This window comes from Balearica regulorum, chromosome 1 (assembly GCF_011004875.1).
Source record: "Balearica regulorum gibbericeps isolate bBalReg1 chromosome 1, bBalReg1.pri, whole genome shotgun sequence".
NCBI classification, from domain to species: domain Eukaryota; kingdom Metazoa; phylum Chordata; class Aves; order Gruiformes; family Gruidae; genus Balearica; species Balearica regulorum.
In genome coordinates, this window is record NC_046184.1 from 182,154,346 (window position 1) to 182,174,200 (window position 19,855).

The 19,855-nt window shown below is 34.5% G+C and overlaps 1 protein-coding gene across 3 annotated transcripts in view; it reads right to left on the minus strand.

Moving 5' to 3' along the window:
- Positions 1 to 19,855, minus strand: part of PCDH17 (protocadherin 17) — a 91,873-nt gene that overhangs the window by 47,908 nt on the left and 24,110 nt on the right. For 2 of the 3 annotated variants that reach the window (XM_075741730.1, XM_075741728.1), the window contains exons 3-4: positions 13,913 to 13,971; positions 13,576 to 13,748 (exon numbers count right to left, since the gene is read on the minus strand). In XM_075741730.1, coding sequence (XP_075597845.1) covers positions 13,576 to 13,748; positions 13,913 to 13,971 — 232 coding nt within the window. The remainder of the gene's footprint in view (positions 1 to 13,575; positions 13,749 to 13,912; positions 13,972 to 19,855) is intronic. The other variant, XM_075741729.1, reaches the window with a different exon arrangement.

Genomic DNA, 19,855 nt, shown 5'->3' on the forward strand with positions numbered 1-19,855 from the left:
CGTCAATTAATTAACTATAAAAATTTGGGGTAACTAGCTCAGAGGCAGGTAAGATGGTAGTGAAATGGTAGGGATAAAGTTCTTGAGAACTTGTGGACTGTACTTTTCTTCAACAGGGTTGAAAATATAGAGGTTTGGGATGTTAGATTTTCTTTTTCTTTTCTAGACTGTGAGGTCTGGGTTTTCCAACTTCCTTGTACTTATAAAGGACTAAATATCTAGGAGAAAATCTGATCCTTAATCTGAACCTATTCTGGAAAGGTAAAATTGACTCTAAATGAAGATACCATAAACTTGTATTTTCTGGATTTCATTAAGTTTGTGAAGAGTATTTTTAGCTGTCTTGAACTTAACAAGTTTTTACTTTTTTTTTATATTTTCCAGAGTGCTCTGTTCCCAAATCCTGCCAGTAAACTGAAGAAAAGGCACTAAAGCCCTAAGCAAAAATATTGTCTATATTTTGACAAAATATTTTATCTTTGTATTTCTTGCTACAAAAGTTTATACAAAAGAATGATGTTACCTGACATTGAATTAAAAATTAAAAGTTATGTTTTGTTGATTTATAACAATAAATAAATATCATACTGTGTTGGTTCAAAATGGGCAAGGTGGTACAGCTCTGCTGAGTCTGATAAACATCCACTGGGAAACTGCAAGCACCTCTCTGATATGGAATCTGTTCCAGTTTAGGATTATTTAATTGCAGATATTGTTTCAGAAAAATACAAAATTTGATCACTTTTGGCAGAGAACTAATTTCAGCAAAAGCACACTACCTCTAACAGTAGGGCACTTTCTTGTTTCTTAAGAAATCTGATTGTGTTTTGATTACTTGCTTTTTTACTCTTCTGTGTGACATGTTGTCTTCCCACACCTTAAACTTTTTTTTTTTTTTTTGTTTTCTTTTTCTTCTTCCTGTAGCGCTTTCTCTCTCTGTTTGTACTTCTGCATGTCAGAAAAAGAATCAAGTTTACAATAAGAAAAGCAGCTGTATGGTACTTATCTTTCAAATGTACTTGTAAAAGGTTTAAATATAAGAGTCGTCTTTTTAATAAACAATAAGCCAGCTACTGTTGTCATGCATACCTGTGAAAAGCTGCAGAAATGTAATAAATTTACAATGATGATCTGTAATTCTACTGACATCTGAAGCTATGTCTTTAAAGAATTTAAAGAAACATTTAGGTTTCAAATAGCAAAGAAATTTTTAGGCTTTAAATAGTAATATATTTTGTCTTACTTAGAGGTTATGTATCTCTGGGATCACTGAAGAACACTAGTGAATTAGCGATGGGGTAAGATTTCTTAAAAACAAGAGGAAGGTGGGTTCCCAATTTCCACTGATTATCTGACCTGTCTTTGAGAGACTCTCTTGTGTCAAAATTCTAGCAACATCTATATTTCTGCTATTCTCCGTATACTTAGAAAAAATGTGATTGTATACAAAAAACCCCACATAAAAATAAAGCAATAAAATTAAACATTAATAATAAAGAATGAATAAACAGACTCTGAATGTAACAAAAATATGGATATTATCAATAGTTGCATATAAAGAAAAGGTATCCATAGGCAAAATTTACAACTTTTATAACTATATATCTCTAACTAGGCTTAAACATCTTGAGGGATTTTATTTTCACAATAAATATCATGAAATCAGAAAACTTTGAGATAAGATTTATTTCAGAAGTCCAAACTATTTAAATTCTGTTATCTTGAAATAACCATACAATGATAGTTGAGATAGTTTTTACTACATGCTTCAAAGTTTTTGATACTTGTGTTCAAAATTTACATTATTATTATTAATATTAAATTGTAATAAATGTTAAAAGTAAATGTCTTGAGTTAATGTATAGTGCTTGCTTTGAGGGTAGTCGCAAGCTGTGATATATTTTACCATACATTACTATGTGAACTTTCTAGTGTAATTCTATCCAAATATATGTTTTGAGAATGTCCTTATTTGTTCATTGTAAACCTAAATGACAAAGAAAAAATATTTTATGTTATTTTATGTTATTTCCAGTGATTTAAGGATACGCAGTATCAACTTTACATGATCTTTTTTATTTTAATTTTTATGGTCAAATTCAGTAGTGTGCTCTGGCTACTTTACGGTACTCTTAAGAAGCAAAAAGCAACCACGGCACACTGGCAAGTTAAGCTGAGCTTAAAGCTTTTCTCACAGCAGTGGCTGTAGTATTCAACATAGTCTTCTTTCTCCATCCCTCTCTACTCAACGCATTTCTCCTCAAAAATGCCTGCCTGTCCTGTGCACCCAGGTATTGTTGGGTCACAAACAAGAGAGAAAAGAAAGAGTTACCTAATGTAACTAACTCAGGGTCACAGTCAATTTTAGTGTTTTATAGTATAGACACAAATCTTACAAATATTTTATTCAAACTGCTTAAATTTGCTTTTTTTTTTTTTTAAATTATTTGCCTATGGGCAAACACTAAGTCTATAAAAGAAATCAGGCTGAAAATTTGTCAGTAATTGATTTCATAGACTATTTTGCAGTTGTTTCATAGAGGAAAAAAAACCTGTCCTTTTTAGGAGTAGCCACCCAAAAATTACACACTGTTAGGGCCACATAATATGATTTCCCACATTACATGAGCAAAATATCTACTGTAAGTATTCCTAAAGAAGAGATGTGAAGCTGGTACTTTCTGAAATTATTATAAAGGGGCAGTATGAACTTTATATACCTCAGGGGGGTGGGGGGGGGGGGGGGAGAAAAAGAAAAGTTATTCTTTAAATTAGAAGTAATTTTGGATAAATATATAGACCTACACTGTTGTCATGTGAACTTTGCTTACAACAACAGAATACTGTACGGATAAGGGACAGAATTCTCACTTCAAATCAAACTAATAAAGTAGAAAAGAAATACCACTTGCTAAAACTAATCACAGACATGAAGTGCAGGATGATTCATATTCAGCAGTGTGCACAGATCCAGTACACACTTCCCTAGGCCACGCAGATTACTGATGTGCTGCAAAAGTCTTTCTGCAGTATCAGAAAAGACACAATTCCACTTGTGTTTCTATTATTCTTAATCTGTATGTTTGGCACAGAGCTTGGAAGGTTGTTTGGACTGTGTAACTGCCTAGAGATCATGTTCAATGTGCAACCTAAATTGCACTTTTTAGGTAAGAACTACATTAATTTGTTCAAGCAAAAATTGGGTCAGATAATAAAGTTATGTATGAAGAATTTAATTCCAAACTCTGAGAAACAGTTGATAGACTACCCTCTAAAAATTCAAGGTGCACATCCCTATAATATTTAAGCAGACACTGCAATTATGTTGTTATATATAATGTTATATATACATGTATTTATGTCATACATAGTCATATACATTATTAACCATATATAAAAAACTTCATTTTTTAAATACAGCTTTTCAACTGTATACTACATTTTAAATGGACAGGTTTTGCCTTAGTATTATACTTTTGCAAAGCAAGCTTTATGATGAAAGTAGAGTTTTATGTAAAAAAAAAATTGTGAGTTGTTCTCATATTTGCATTTTTAAAACTAGCATACAGTGTTTTAACACTTTTCATTTTCCATACTGTTAAGATACAGATTTATATAGATTACAAAATCAAATTTTCAGGGACATCAGTTAATAATGTCTCCTTTATGTACTCGTGCATGTGTACATGTACATATATAAACACACACATAGTACATATACAGATATTCTATTAGTATTAAAAGAAATATTGAGATGAAGATTTTTTCACATGTATTCACGTGAACAACCCCACTGATTTATATGAGACAGTTTATGTGTAAAAAGCCGGAAGAATATGGCCCTAAATTAAAAAAAAAAATACATTTACTTGTCTTAAATAAAGGATTGTTTTTTTCTGTGCCACAGTATGACTTGGTTATATTGGGCATATGCTCCTCTCCATTTCATGCTGCAGAAGGGAGCAGATGGAATTAAATATAGCTTGGCATACAGCACAGGAGCAGCCACGGAGCAGTATTTTTTTAGTACCATGCAGGCACTACCAGCTCCATATACATTAGAGATGAAACACAAAAAAGGGCATGTCACCTTCAGGAAAGGGTAGTAGTCAGGGGAACATCTGTTATACATGCAGTGTTCCCTGTAGAAAGAACTGAAACATGATGAAATATGCATCAAAGTTCCCTATGCACTGAGGTACATTAAGTCCCTTTCAAACCATATGAAGCCCACTTGGGGAAGGGAGGTTATTTGAGTGCGGCAGCTGGAATAGGAGAAAGCAGCAGCAGGGAATGGAAACCAGCTGTTCTGCCATTCTGGAAATCAGGATGGGCAGTAGGTGCACAGAGGCTGATGCACGGCATGCGTATATCACTGATGTACAGAGAGTAGAGAAAGTTTCACTGAGCAGTGATTAGTTAATCACGCTGCAGCTCTGCCTCTGAGCAAAGTCCATGTTAAATGCTAAGTGCTATTATATTGTATTAGGGTTTCTTGTTGTGAAGCACTGCATAATCCAAGTTCCCTGTCATTCTAACATGGTGAGCTTTCCTGTAAAAGCGGATGTTCGCAGACAAAAGGCTGCAAGTGTTCTCTTTCAGTATGTTTTACTCGGGACTAGACAGTATATTGCATCCTCGCGTTTAATTATGGCATCATAAAAAGCAGAGCTGGAGTGGATCCTCTGGCCCTGGGTAGGTTAAAATAAATCTGGGTTACTGCTGACAAATGCGTATTTAACCTGTTTTAAAAACTGCCAGGAAGGGGGATTCTTTAACTTACATGGGCAGCCTGCCTCAGTGTCTAGCTATCTTTACAGCAAAGTTCTCCCTTATACGTAACCTAAATAGCTCTCCCAGCAAATTAAACAAAAAGAAAAGGAAAGAAAAAGCAGTCACCATCCTATTTATGACAACTTTTTATATACACAAAGACTTTTATTATGTTTCCCCCCAGACTTTGTTCATTTAAACAAACACAAATTCTAAACAAACACTTCTTTTAAACTTCACCCGTAGGCCATGTTTTGTAAGCCTCTATTTTCTGCTGTTATTCTACCTCCTTGTTGAGTTTGAATTTGTCCAGATCTTCCTTAAAAATATCCCTACAAACTGAGTACAGAGGCTGTGTCACTAATTAGAGTGTGTTGCAACTCTGGCCCAAATTAATTTATACCACTTTTCTCCCTCTGGAAACCAGGGCATAGGAGGAAAGTAGTATGTACACAGAAAAAGGGCCAGGAAAAGGACAGACTGGATTACTGTGTACAGAAATTAAGAGATACTCTTTGTTCCAGAAGAACAAAATACAATTAGTATTATTCCAGCTGAAGCATTGCTGAATGGAATAATTAACTCCCGTCTCTTATTTAAGACACTTGTGTGATGTTTTCCCCAGCTGAACACAGCTATTGATAACTACAGTCCAAGTTCAGATTTCCAACTAATACGCATTAGCTTTACAGTAACTCCATCTGCAGAATACTCCTTCCTTTTGGTAATAAGAATGTGGCTGGAATGGGATTGTGTCAAAACTTGGTTAATATCATTGTTTATCATACCTGTATTTTCTTCTGACTCAGTAAGAGGAGATACAATCAAAAAATGTTGATTTAAAATGAGAAAGAGAGGAGAAGATGTTGTATTTTTTTTTAGTTGTCTCCTTTATATAGCTGAATAAACACAGACACTCTCATACATATATATATGGTTTTTAAACTAGAATTCTCTGTAAGCTTAATTAAAAGAAAATTGTAAATACACCATACAAGGACGTTTTCAGACACAGACTGAGGCAGGAATAGGCTCTCTAGTCCCATTACAACAGTTTCCATGATATTAAGTATCCATCCAATATATGAATATATGCCCTAAAATTTTCATTAGCAAAAGTAAGCACAGGCAGAGAACATCCATTTACCACCCGGGGAAATGCATAAAGCCTGAAACAATGAAAACTACCTATTTTCTGATTTCCTTGTTCCAAAGTTGTTGATTTTTCTATGCCCCCACTTTTCTTTCAATTTATAAAAAGAATCTGAAAAGAAGAAATGTTAGCTGAAGATAATGATTTTGACATAGGAGGGCCTCATCCTACTGAGAACTGCAAATCCTTCTCTTGCTTTTGCTAGTGGGAATAAAGCAAAAAGATATCTTATGGATTCCGAGCCTCCCAAGAACAAACTGCAGTACAATGACTGGGCTCAGCCCTCGGAAAGGTGGTGTCAAAACAGAAAGGGTAGAAGGAAGTAATGAGATTTACGCTAGTGACAGGGGAGGGATATTCCGCTTTGTTGCCTCTAAAGTGAAGCATGACAAAACGAGCACCAAGAGCTACGCCGCCCGGATGTTAGAATTTGCGCTCACATCTCAGAAATGAGACTTATGGTAACAGACTTGTGATCTTAAAGTGCATGTGATGCATTAATTTGTAAATAAAACTCTAAAATTTATTAATACTTTTATTGGTACAGTTGAAACCTTTTAAGGTGTTGGTAATAATATATCTAAATTGATTTGGTGGTGAAGATTCCAATGAAAACAAAATATAGGGCAAAAATATAGAACATTTTCAACCACTGAATTAATTTGTAATTATAAAATAAGTAGAAATAAGGAGGGGGAGGGGGAAGAGAAATGAAATTACCTAAAAAATGTAGCATAATGCACCAAATGGTGCATAGATGAAGCTGTGCTGAATGGCTATAATCCCTTCTTTGTGTCCCAGTGACATATTTTGTGTGTTTACAGATGCAGAAAGTTCTTTCTGCACGTTTTGAAAATCAGTTATAGAAATTGCCCCCCCCCCCCCCCCCCAATTTGTGGCTAAATACATTAATTAAATGTGGGATATGCTATTCACAAAACTTCACTGCTACTAGATATACGATGATAATAATCTGCCAGATGCTGAAACATGCACCTGATTAAAAACCTGGTTTGGCAGAACTCAGCTCCAGTTGAAAAGCAGGATAATAGGCAATAACAGGCGGCAATAATAGGCTAAGATACTTTCATGCAAAGTGTATTCACTGTCACTTCAGCTGCCAGAATGTTTGCACTGCTTTTCTGTTTTGTATCAATGAAGGCAGATAAGTAAGTAGTCGAGGTATTAACCTAATCCATCCCTTCTCCATTAGAATGTCACTTCACTTCATTTTCTGACTTCTTTTAGGACAAACACCTGCTTCCACAAACTTCTTCCTCACCTGGATAGCCTTGCCTGAAATCCAAAGCTGCTCATATTCTTAAGAGAAGAGCACACTGCAGAGGGAAGCTATGCTTGGGAACACTCTCGTCTCTAATGAGGAAGCACCAAAGAAACTGGACTCTGTTTCGAAGCACGTCTGATTAACAGTCAACCTGATGTCACACAGTGACACTCAGGAATCTAGAGTCAGTATTGAAATAGCTAAAATGTAAAAAGTGAACCTAAATTGACTGGTAGACTAGTAGGTGGTCTAAAAATAAAACTTAATAGCAGAAAAGTATCCAACATATAAGTGCAACAGAGGAAAAAAAAAAAATCTTTAATACTCTGAGCGTATAAAGGTTGGTAGATAGTTTTGTCTTTATTTTGCCCAGATCCATCATATAATTTGCTTAATACATAATACAGCAACAGATATGTCATAGATTACTGAGTATTAACATGAGAAAGGTTATGACAGTCATCTCTAAAGCAAAGGCAACTAACCTGTATTTCTCTGTCTAGTTCATTAACTTAGGTTCAAAGGGAGAATATTATTCTGATCTCTCAAAAAAAGGACATTACAGAACATTTGCATAGCCTTCTCTAACTAAAAGCGAAACATATTAATCTAAAAGTTTAATACCAATAGGAGTTTCAATACTCCCATTCACCAAGGACTTCATAAGAAGGATGATACGAATAATAATGTTGCTAATTCTTTTAAATTCAGAAGTACTGTTTCATTGAACAATGTACTCACAGCAGAAAAGTGGGAAGGAAGTGCTAGTGCTGGCAGTGGCTTAAAAGTCATCATTAATTTGTTATAAATGCACTGGGGTGGACATTGAACGAATATAAATATGGCCTTATTCTTCATAAAAGCCTATAATTCTACATATATTTTCAATCTTAAATTAAAAATCCCACTATTAGAATGAGGCCAAAATCAAATATCTCCAGGGCACTGATAACAAATTGAGTCAATCAGAAGCAGTTACAGAATAAATAAGTTAGTCTTTGTCCTATGCTAGTCTTCATCTAGGATCACACATGTGCTCGCATAAAGCACAGAAGACAAAAAAAAAAAAGAGAGAGAAATACCTGGAAAGAAACAAATGACAGGGTGGGGGTGTCATTTTTGGTGGTTTCACCTAACCATTTCCAGAATTTGCATTTCTAGAAACAGACACTACTAAGTCATACTAAGAAAAGGAAAGAAATTCTCAATTAATTTGTTCTTGTAGCTTGCCCAGATAACAATTAATCAGATGAAAAGGAAGAATGGGTATTGCATGCAAGTCCTGACATAAAATAGCAAGTTAGCGTCTTTACCTGACCATGTTAGGGATGAGTTAGAAGGGACGATAGCCCTGGACATAAAGACTCTTAGGTGGCATCAGAACAAGTAGTGCAGTCTGACAGCTATTCACATTCTGGGCACAAAGAGAATGTGATAGGAGAGGTTCTGCCCAGGGGAAAAATCCTAGGGGAGGAAGCAATGTTGAACAAAATATTCCACAGGTTGTGTCAGCTCTGGGGGGACTCGCAGTTTCTATCAGTTTCTCAGCAGAGGCCATCACCAGCTCTGAGAACTCTGAAAAGAAATATTTCCCCACAATCTTCTTTTTCCATTATCTCATTAAGCTGATGTACTCATAAAAGAACCCATCATCCCCAATGGCATGGAAAGCATTGGTGATGATGTCAGACAGCAGAAATTTGCTTGATGAACTTTCTGCACTTATCGGTCTAGACTGATTCTCACTCAGTTAAACAGAACGGATTTTAATTATCCTACAGACTCAAGCAAGATTATGGCAAGAAAATCAATGGATAGTTCAGAAAAAATCTTGGTAAAAAATTCTGATAATTTCTGCTCTGCTGCAAATGGATAATGCAGGATACTCCATTTCAGGGATCATTCTTGTTTAGAAATTGAGCATATAAATGTACAAGTTGCTACAGACTTGTTCTGTGAATGTGTTCAGTAGACAAACTCAAGAATTTACGGTATTCATAGAGATTCTATAACAGTGATATAGTTGTAATTGCTAAGACTGTTGCATGCAGGATTGCATCAGTTGTGATGCATATGTATTTTTGTTGTGACAATGAAGAAAGAAGTATTATATTTTTAAGTTATATTTAATATCTCTTTTTTATTATTCCTGAAGATACATCCCAATCCTTTTTATACTAGTCACCTATACCTTAGATTACAATGGTGCTGTTCTATAGAGAAGCTTGATGAGCAATATAGGTCCTGGAGGAGTGTCGGATACCAATGCTGAAGAGTTTTCTTTCACCCTTCCTCCAAAGAGGTGCCTCCTTTTTTCGTTTATTCTCAGGATCTGTGCTACTGTTAGTGAGGCAACAGCACATGCAGAAATGCCCCCTCCATGGGATGCAGGTGTGAACGGCAAGCAAACGTTTTGAAAGAAAGATGCAAGGCACAGTGATAAAGCAAAAACTCAGCAACAAGGCTACCAAATTTGGAGATACTTAATCCCTTGGATATTTTTGACAATGACATGAAAAATGTAGATTTATGTTAAAGAAAGAAAACATAGACAGAAAAATGTAAAAGAAAAAGGAAGGTAAAATTCCTGGGAAAATCTTACAAAGACAATGATTTATGAGTAACTACAAAAAAGTCTATAACTCTATTGTTTTACTGATTATAAGGTAAACACAACCATGATTCACTAAGAACAGTATAAAATGGACATCTTGCTGTTGTCCTACTTGCTTGTAGATATCATTTATGCTTTACAATATCATTTTCAGCTTTGGATATCTTTTTAAGAAATAGAAATTATTGCTGTTATACTTAAACCATAGCAAACAAAAAGATTATTCTGTTATTTAAATATAAAATGTGAATAATATATGCTACTTCAGGTGGAACAAAAAGGTAACTTGACAGATGTATTCAAAACTATTAATTCTTGTGAGACTTCGAAGTAAGGTGATCTCAAACTGTCCAAAATAGTGATGGGGTTTTAAGTCTCAGCAATAGAAGTGAAAAAAAGAGAGGTAAAGAAAACAAATCTATCTAAACCCATTCTATTGAAAGAGTAGCAGACATATGGGAGAAGATGCTTAGTAAGACAGCTGATTCAGATAGCATAAGTAAGCTTAAGAGACAACTAGATATTTTTATGCAGAGAGGATAATTCACAGCAAGAGGATATAAGGTTGAGACAACTAAAATGGGACATGCTTATTTTAACACAAGACTCACTGTCCTGACAGCTTTTATAGGTTTGGGGTCTTTTTCCCCTTTCTTTACGTTAAGGCCAAGTGATGAGCTTTCATAAGCATTTCATAATGATATCTAATTTGTATTATCTTTTCGATTTGTGTGATTGTTTACAATCACTACCGGACAAAACTTACTATCTGGAGATATTTTCCTTGAAACCAAATATTTTAATAGTAAACTTACTGAGGTTTTACCGTCCACAGTTTTCATTATTTTAATGCAAATCATAAAGTAATCTTTATTGCCTTCCATCCCATCCTGTAATCAGAAGATGTCTTGTCTAAAAAAATTATTTTTTCATAAAATTTCCTACTTCTGTATTACTGATAGAAGCATAATTGCTATAGTGCTACTGACACATTTTTTGTCTTAGTATAAAAATTTAATTTTCAAGCTCTCTAGGCTAGATTTGCTCAAAACTGTAGTTAAACTACTGGTACTGCTAGCGTTCTTATTACTGCCATGGATAGAATTGGACCTGTGAAAACAGTGTTTGGAATAACATACAGAGGACGTCAAACTCCAGCTTAACTTATTTTTAAATTAGGAATCTCAAGTCAAGATCCTGAATTCACAGTAAATTGTGATTGTGATGCCAGATGATCCAATAATTAGTACTGTTCTAACAGCAAAAGTTAAACTATTTTAAATATCTTTAAGCAATAATAATCAAGCTTGAAACTTTGCTACAAAACAGTGAATTCCCATCCCTGTACACAACCCAGAATGATGACAGAACCACAACTTCTGATACTGCTTCAGGCGCTGCCGTAGACAATTGTTTCCAGCAAGCTGTCCATTTCTTCCCGGAAAACCTGTTTTTCTCTAAAGAAAATGTGATCTTTTTTCTATCCTAATCACATATATCGTATTTCTCACCCTCCTTCAACTTGGCTTATGACTAGAAAAAGCAATTTTGTTTATCTTCTTTCAAAAGAGGAAAGTTACTTTGGGCTAAGAGCCCTAATCGTACTAAGCTCAATGTCAAGCAATTGTTGATTTCATTGGGAACATCACATTGCACCACATTTGTTACTGCAATGATCTGTAACCCCGTAAGGTGCTCACTGCAGGTTCAGTTTCCATAATACGCCGGTGATTTTATTCCAGCACACTTGAGACAGAAGAGTTCGTACAAATAAACAAATTGATATCATTATAATCTATAATTATATTTGTGTGTGGGGGGAGAAAACAAACAAAAAAAGAAAACAGAAGTAGTTTATCTGTCTATGTATCTATTTATCTATCCTCATTCTTTTTTTTTCTTTTTTTTATTTTTCTTCAGTTAGAAAATTCACATAAACACCTGCTGCTGTAGTTCAGCGGCTGACAGTACTTAAGATTCAGAGTTCAATACATGTTTAATAAGAATGAGAGAAAATCATATAAGCCTTTGGAATTAGTTTCTTGATGAATAAGGCCCCTCATCTAGACATAATGGCAAGAGCAAACCTCCGTATAACTCTTTGCACTATAATGAAAATAAGCAACAGGAATGTTTGGCTTATTCTGGTTACTAAAGTTTTTACATTTTGGCCAGTATTAGGCTTGATGCCATTGGAGAAACTGCAATATTATGAACTCTGACCATGCAATCTTTTTCTAAAGAAACACATATTTTTAATTTGAGCAGTAAATAATTTTCCTGATGGAACTTTTAATATTTTTGAACTCTTTCATGACTTGATAGATAGAAATCCAGAGACTTTGTATTTTTCTTACAGAAAACTGAGAAAATTAGACACACAATGAAACAGCTTCTTAAAAAAAAAGGAAAAAAAAAAAAAGGTCCAGTACTGCATCTTTATACAGATCAATGTCCAATTATAAGCAGAGAGTTGCTGTGGCAAAAGGTCAGGAAAAAATAATCTTTCTGGCATTTATTACTTGGAAAATAAGGTCATATATGAGGTCAACCTTCAAATATATACAGAATAAATTATACTGCAGCATTCTAAGTATGCTACACAGCAAAAATAATAGTGCAATCTCAACATAATCAGAAAAATGAAGTTGAACTTGTATTTCCTGATGACTGTACTACAGATCAGACTGGTCTAAGAGGCAAAAAACCTAGTTCCCATTAATTAACAATTAATAAAGAGCTTATAATATATTTCTGCTTAATTGTAAATATAGCTCTTTATTAAGATTGACTTATTTAATAATCTTTTAGCTGTCTTTAACACTGAATCTTCTTCCCCACAACAAACTAAAATAATAGCAAACTTACAAAACATTTAAAAATAGTTTAGTGGTGCACTTCCTGATTGCTTACAGCCTAGAAGCAAAACACAAACACATACAAAGCTGGAGTACTCTGTCTGATGCAAAAAAAAAAAAAAAAAAAAAAAAAAGAAACTTCTCTTTTGAAATAAAAGACCTCGTGATTAGATAAAACACATCTGGAAAAAAACCCGAATTTGACACAGAGTTTGAGGAAATAAACATGCTTGTTTGTCAGAATGAATGCTTGCAGAGAGCACTGCCATTGTCCTGATATGAGTGATTTTAGCTGTTTCACAGACGCTCATCTTTGGTACCTTCAGAGCATGTGAATGAAATTATACTGAAAATCAGATTATGTTATTATTTGAGACTTCTCACACCACTATTAATTTTAAAATCAACATTACAAATAGGAAAATACATCCATGAAATGAAAACATCTTCTGATCCATTTTTACTCTTGTCTGATATCCCAAGTCTCCTTTTTTTCCCCTTCTCCAAACTATGTGAGGAATGTAAATGACTGGCGTTCTTTTATCTGTTGCAGTCACGTCTAGTTTGAATTTCCAAATCACGCTTTGGCAGAAGGACTGTATATAATATATCACAGGCAATGCCAGTGGAGATAAAGTGTCTTCTAATCATTTTAGAAAAGTACTAATTTTTTTTTTTTTTAATCTACTTCGGATACTTGCGGTTTCATTTCATGTTCATTCTGAAAGATACTGAGCGTTCTTTGCTCTGGGCTAGCTACAAGATTTACTGTTTTCTCTGATAGTATTATCAGTGGGCTATTCCACCTTGATAAACCGCAACTGCAATACTAATAGGTTTATAATGACGGCTTAAACTTTACACTTTTGTAAGCATTGGAGGCGTCACTCACCTTGTTCAAGTGGCTGGCTTTTAGTTGAAGTAGTTTTCATCTTGAGTGCCTCCCTAACAGACATGTCACAGCAGGAGCCTTTGTTAGTGTCTTGGTCACTGTCAGCCTGATCACTGTCCCCATGCCCGCTGTCCCTCAAGCTGGCTCTTTCTGGATCCTTGAACGTGGAGCTACTGAAATACATATTAAAAAAAAAAAAAAAAAAAAAAAAAGAGAGAGAGAGAGAAGAGAGAGAAAGTTGTATTTACTTGTTCTAAGTTGAATTGTACTCTCTGGCAAAGCAATTTTGACAAGAATGCAAATGGGGAAGCCGAGAAAGTTATTTAATAGGCCTTACCTTTGAACAAACTGCTGCCTGCTGCCCATGTAATTGGGCTCTGCGGGAAAATTGTCTGTCTGTGAAAGAGAAGGAAAAAAATACGTATAGTTGTACACTGGACAAATCTCCTGCAGAGCAACAAGATTTCCTAGAGGAAAAATGATTAATAATTCAAAAATTCCCTTAATCTTCAGATTTGTACATTTTAATTAAATTGGAAAATGCTGGCATGTAATTATGTGCTCAGAACAATTAAATGATTCCAGTCCATAAATTACCTGCTAAAGTAAACAATGAGGCTCCAATAAGTGGCATTCTCTGTTGGTAACCTGACAGATGACACTGTTTATGTGTTTTCATTAGTTAGATATTAAGACTGATGGCTATTGAAAATGAGAGAAAAAATTACTTTTGCATATTACAAAAGTGAATTATTCAATAATACTAATTTTTAGTCATAATTACATCATCTACTGGGATTCTGAAGCCCTTAGTCTTATAGTACAATTTCATACATTGCTATATTACTCTTGAATTGGGAAAAAAAAAAAAAAGAAATTTTACAGCTGATTAGCCATGAGGTTTCTTAAATGCTACTAGAAAACTGCAAGCATGAAAATATTTGGATTTTCTCTCTTTAATTTTCATCAGTATTAATAGCTATGTCAGATTAATGAGAACCACACATGCAGACAAGAACATTAAACGATTGTTATAGACAAGTAGGGTTTTTTTAAAAAAGATACTTTCATTAAGTCTGTCATGACTACATTTTTAGCAGCATGAGCTAAGTAATTGTAGAAGCAGAAGTATTTACAGCATCCAGACCAACATGGAGTCCTGCCAAAGGGAACTGAATTCCCCTTGTATCATCAGCTGAAGTTCTTTGGGAGAGAGACTGCATCTTTCACAAAACTCCATATACTGTACATTCACACACGTCACCTCTTCTTGCAGCTGACCTAGTGACAGAGCTCCTACTGTTTTCTGCATCACTTCATATCACACCACTACGCTTCGCAGCAGCTATGAGTTTTGCAACAGCGTCTAGCGTATAAGTATCGGTAACGCAGGTAGCGCTAATTAATGGAGCAGAAGGCCCAAGGTAAGGTTTAATGTCGCACAAGTGTTTACACAAGCGACTGGTCTCTGAGATATCTGGCTTTCCCTGGCACCCCCCCACCCCATTTTCTTAGCTTTGTTTTGGTTTTAGAGGTAGGTAGTAATTAGAAATATTTGCTACTGCTTGTATGGTTGGAATATTTGAGCTTGGAAAAGATGCATGAAGTTACATCTGAAATTTAACAGTCACTGCCGTTTGCAACAGAAAATAGGTAACCACCTGCCATGCTCAAGGTACATGTGAAATAGATGTACTTATATACCATGGATATCTCATATGATTTAGGGAAGGGATGGAAGATCAAGAATTATCTTCTGTTCAGCATGTATGAAGTCAATTTACACTGCACTTTCTTCTTGTTTCTAGTTCAATTCTTTGGTTCAAAAATTAGGATTATCACACACATCGTGTTCACATTTTGGAGCTGTTTCTAATTTAAGCTGTGGAGTACCTAGCATTACAAAAATAATCTGAAGTTTTATCAGTGAATTTTCTAATATGATAAACTATGACAGAATCAGTTTTTACTCATCTGTTTTCAAAACATAGCATAAAGCACCTATACTTATAATTCTAAGTTATTTTTATCATATCAAAATTGCACATAATTTGGAAATCTAGGTGTTTATGTCCAACTAGAGACTTGTTCTTCAGCAGCATTAATAAAAGATGGGCTTATGCAAGTTCTTAAATACTGCCAAAGAAATGCAAACAATACACTATATTTAGGAGAATTCTGAAGATCTGGGACATAAAACTCAGTGTTGTGTCACTGCTTTTCCAAGTCAGTGTTTCAGAAGCTGATGTTTTCAGCTACAGGTATCCAAACTTTTTAACATCTGGTAACTTCAATTAGGGGGCAGTTTAGTGCTTTGTGCTTAAAAACAGACAAGATCCTGGTTTTAATATATGAAATTAGAATAAAAGCTTATCTTTTAACATGTTTCAAATTCTAAAAGCAAACACTGAAAAGAAAAAAAAAGGGAAGAAATGTAAGCGTAGAAATAAATATTTCAGCATTCTTATATGTAATCTCTTAAATGTAGCACATCATATATTGCAAGCAGCCTTAATTCTGCCATTTATTCTTTTCTTGTCACAAATTGTAAGCTAGTATCTCTCTTGTGTGCAGCAAATCTACCTCATATATATACAATATAATCATTATGACACTCACAGAGCCAAATACTTCTCAACCTAAATAAACCTTTACAATTGCAATACTCATGTCTCTTTTCTAGGTCTAATATCTCAACTATAGATGCCCAGGAAAACTGACCTTATGCTTTTACTTACGTAAGAAATCTGCCTCCTCCTAAACACGGCTGCTACTAGAATCAACATTTCCATTTTTCATGTCATTGTCAGGCAAAATGCCTACTATAAACTGCCTTTTCATCAATTCTCTGCCACTACAAAAGTCAGACTTTTGCCCTGGAATTATAGCACCTCCTTAAAGGTGGTGCTAAGAACTTATCTATAAGCTGGACCACAGTAAGAACTGGGCATACTTTTCGTTTGTCTTTTTTCATAGCAAAAAAAACCCAAACCCAAACATTTAGCACATGCTGGACTAGCCAAGATATAATTTTAAAATGGAAGTTATGACCACATCTTAGGTGCCGTCCTAAAAATATGAGCTGCTTCTGAGAAATTCAGTATTTCTCGTAATCATTAACGACTTTTAACTCAATAATAATTTGACCAATTTCCTTCATATTGTATTTTGCAGTAATACAAACAGTTGGGTGCCACGTTACAGTGAATTCATTACTGCAAAAGAACAAATGTAAATATGTGATAACCATATACAGCCACAGAGCTCAGAGTTTAATTCTTTTCCTTGTGCTCTACAAGCATTAGACCTTCTCCTATGAACTATGAAAGTATGATGCTTGTGTTGAGCTATAACAGAGCACTCTAAGATACAGGCAGCAAAGAGAGAATTGCTTTATGTATGATAATATCTATACAAAAATTGGGATAATAAACATTTAATTTTAAGGGTAGGCAGTTTAGAGGAATCTTAGAAAGGCAAGTATCTGTTTCAGAATGGATTACAGACAGATATGAATGTCTAACTCCCTTAAACACTTTTTTTTTTTTTTTTTTAAATCCCAGTTGAAGTGAGAGGTCATATACTTAAAATTTTTACACTTTAACATCTATGGAAGTGGTATTACACATTTCAGCTCATGCATTAATCATACCTCTTTACACTGCATAGTTGTAACTCTAAGAAATGAGTGCTACTTTAAAAATCTATCAACAGCAAATAAATTCTCTGTTCTTCTCTGGGTATACAACCCTTTCTAGGAAATCAGAACCACAGTGCCTCCCTGTTTGCCTCCAGCTTTAAGGTAGGTTTCAGTTCACATGCAGATAACCATCTAAAAGCTGGTCACCTACTCTAAGCTAATCAGCTAAGCTCCCTCTGTAAGCATTAGAGACATACAAGATAATTCTTCCCATTTGGGGCATCTTGCTTTAGGTATACACTGCTCCTGGAAATTATTTTCATCAATAACTATAGGGGAATCTAGATGATGAGGAAGATGTTCAGTGTAATAGCTAAAGCTAAGTAAGATGCATTGTATCAGAAGTGAATTACATGGAACTACAATCTCCTGATAAATAAACAAAAAACACTCAAATACCAGCACCATTAACCTTCTAAATAACAGAATAAAACAAGCTCCACCCTTACTCTCCCCCAAGAAAACCCTCAGAAACAATCCATCTCTAAAAGTCAACAGAGTTAAATAGTTAAGACATCTTTTCCATCTCTGTGATTCAAGGTTGAGGGCTGGAGTATCAATTAGGTCACCAATTACTAAGACACAAGTTCTTCAGTAGGAAGAAAACATACTGGGACAAATGGTCTCTAAAAGTAAAGCAAAAGCAGAACTATCCACTGCCCTGGTTATATACCAGAGAATTAAAAAGTCTGTGATGTCAACCTGACTGTCCACAGCTCCCCTAGAGAAGAAGTCCTGGTTTTATGGCTCATTTTCACAGATTAGTGGAACCAGTTCATTTCCAATGAGAGTATGCTGTTAAACATTCAACAGATATACTTTTTCACAGTTGTTACAATGGCCCCTTAAAGACACTTTCTTCCATCTATCTGTCCTAATATGTGACCCTAGAGTGAATTTGAAATTTTAGGAACACTGCTATTACTGTGATGTTGCAGAAAAAATCCTGAGGATTTCTGTACACACATTTAATAAAGCTTTCTCAGAAGGATGAAGCTCATAAAAATGCCATTTTAAAAGAGATAAGAATGCTTATAAACCTCTCAAAAGCTGCCAAAATTTTACAAAGAGGGTTACTACCTTTCAGAAAATATCTTACAGTTTGATTACATTACCTTTTTCACTGGGGAGTTGGGGAGGAGGACAGTAAAAGAACAGGGAAATTAAACCCCTGCAAAATAATACACTTTTACTGGTATGGAGTTTCAGATGTGACAGTATAATTGCTACAATCTAATAATGTTACTTGAAGAATCATTTACTGGTCAGTATTTGCATGAAAAACATGTAAAACATCCTTCAAGTGCTATCGTCAACTATATAAAATCATTCATTCTACTATGCATGGTAGAGCTGGCAGATTAAGACCACACAGGGGCCTAGATAAACTCAGATTGTTTCTAAATATTGCTCTCATATGGTGAATTTGGAATACTGAATTTTACAAATTCAAAATAAAACCATTCAGAAGTTTGAAAGTCAACTGTTAAGGTTTTACTAATTAATCCTAGACTGGCTATGATACCCAAAAGTTTCATTTAGAGAAAGGAAAATGAAAAATTATGGCCAAGAATAGAGCAGCAGAAACAAATTCCTTATTGGATCCATTAACCTTAAATAATCTCATAAGGGTGGGGGGAGTGAAAGCTTCATCACTGGAAACAGTTTGAACCAGCCTGGGCAAAGCATAACACAATGAAGAGAATTATGGAGAATATTTTTAGCAAGGGACTACATTAATCTCTTTTTTCTTTCTTCTTTTGGCATGTTTTGATATTTTCATAAATAAAAAGGAGTTCCACTGTGGCTCTGGACACATATATTTTTTTTTAAAAAAATGTCAGGATTAAAATTACATCCCCATATTAATCAATTAGATTTCAGGGATTCTACTATTGCTCAGTAAGACACAAGTAGAGGACTTCATGAGGCTTGCTTTCAAGAATTTGCGTAAAAAGCAGGCTGTCTATTAAAAATTAGAGAATTTTCCTTTTATTTTTTTCTTTTTAATAAAAATCTTTGTTGTGCCACAATTCTGAAGATTTCTAGCAGTCTTTGGTGTATTCCATACTGTTTGAATAAAATTAGAGAAAAATAAAAGAAAAAGTTTTCAATTCGACAGGTGTCTCTCCTAAAAAAAGAATAAAATCTTAAAATCAACATGACTACAAAGAAAAAGACGGAGAAAGTGAGAGAGCAAAAGAGAGGAAGAGAGAGAGAGAGAGAAATGCAATATTTAAGTATTCTTGACAAATTATTCCAGGAAACAATTGTCATATTAGGGAAAGATGTATTCTAAAATGTAAAAAAAAAAAAAAAAAAGAGCTTAAACATTAATCAGATTTATGAATATTAGAGTACTAAAATATTCATAATTTTTTCTCAGAATTACAGGAACAAGTATCACATTTTCAGAAATTCAATGCAACTCCATTTTATGTAGGTGTTCGTATCTGGAACTATAATAAAGCAAAATGTCTTTGCTGACTCTAACTTCTTTTTAATTAAACATTAAATGCAAAAATGAAATGAAACACCTCTCCCCTTTATCAGACTGCCACTTAATATCTAACGCAAGCA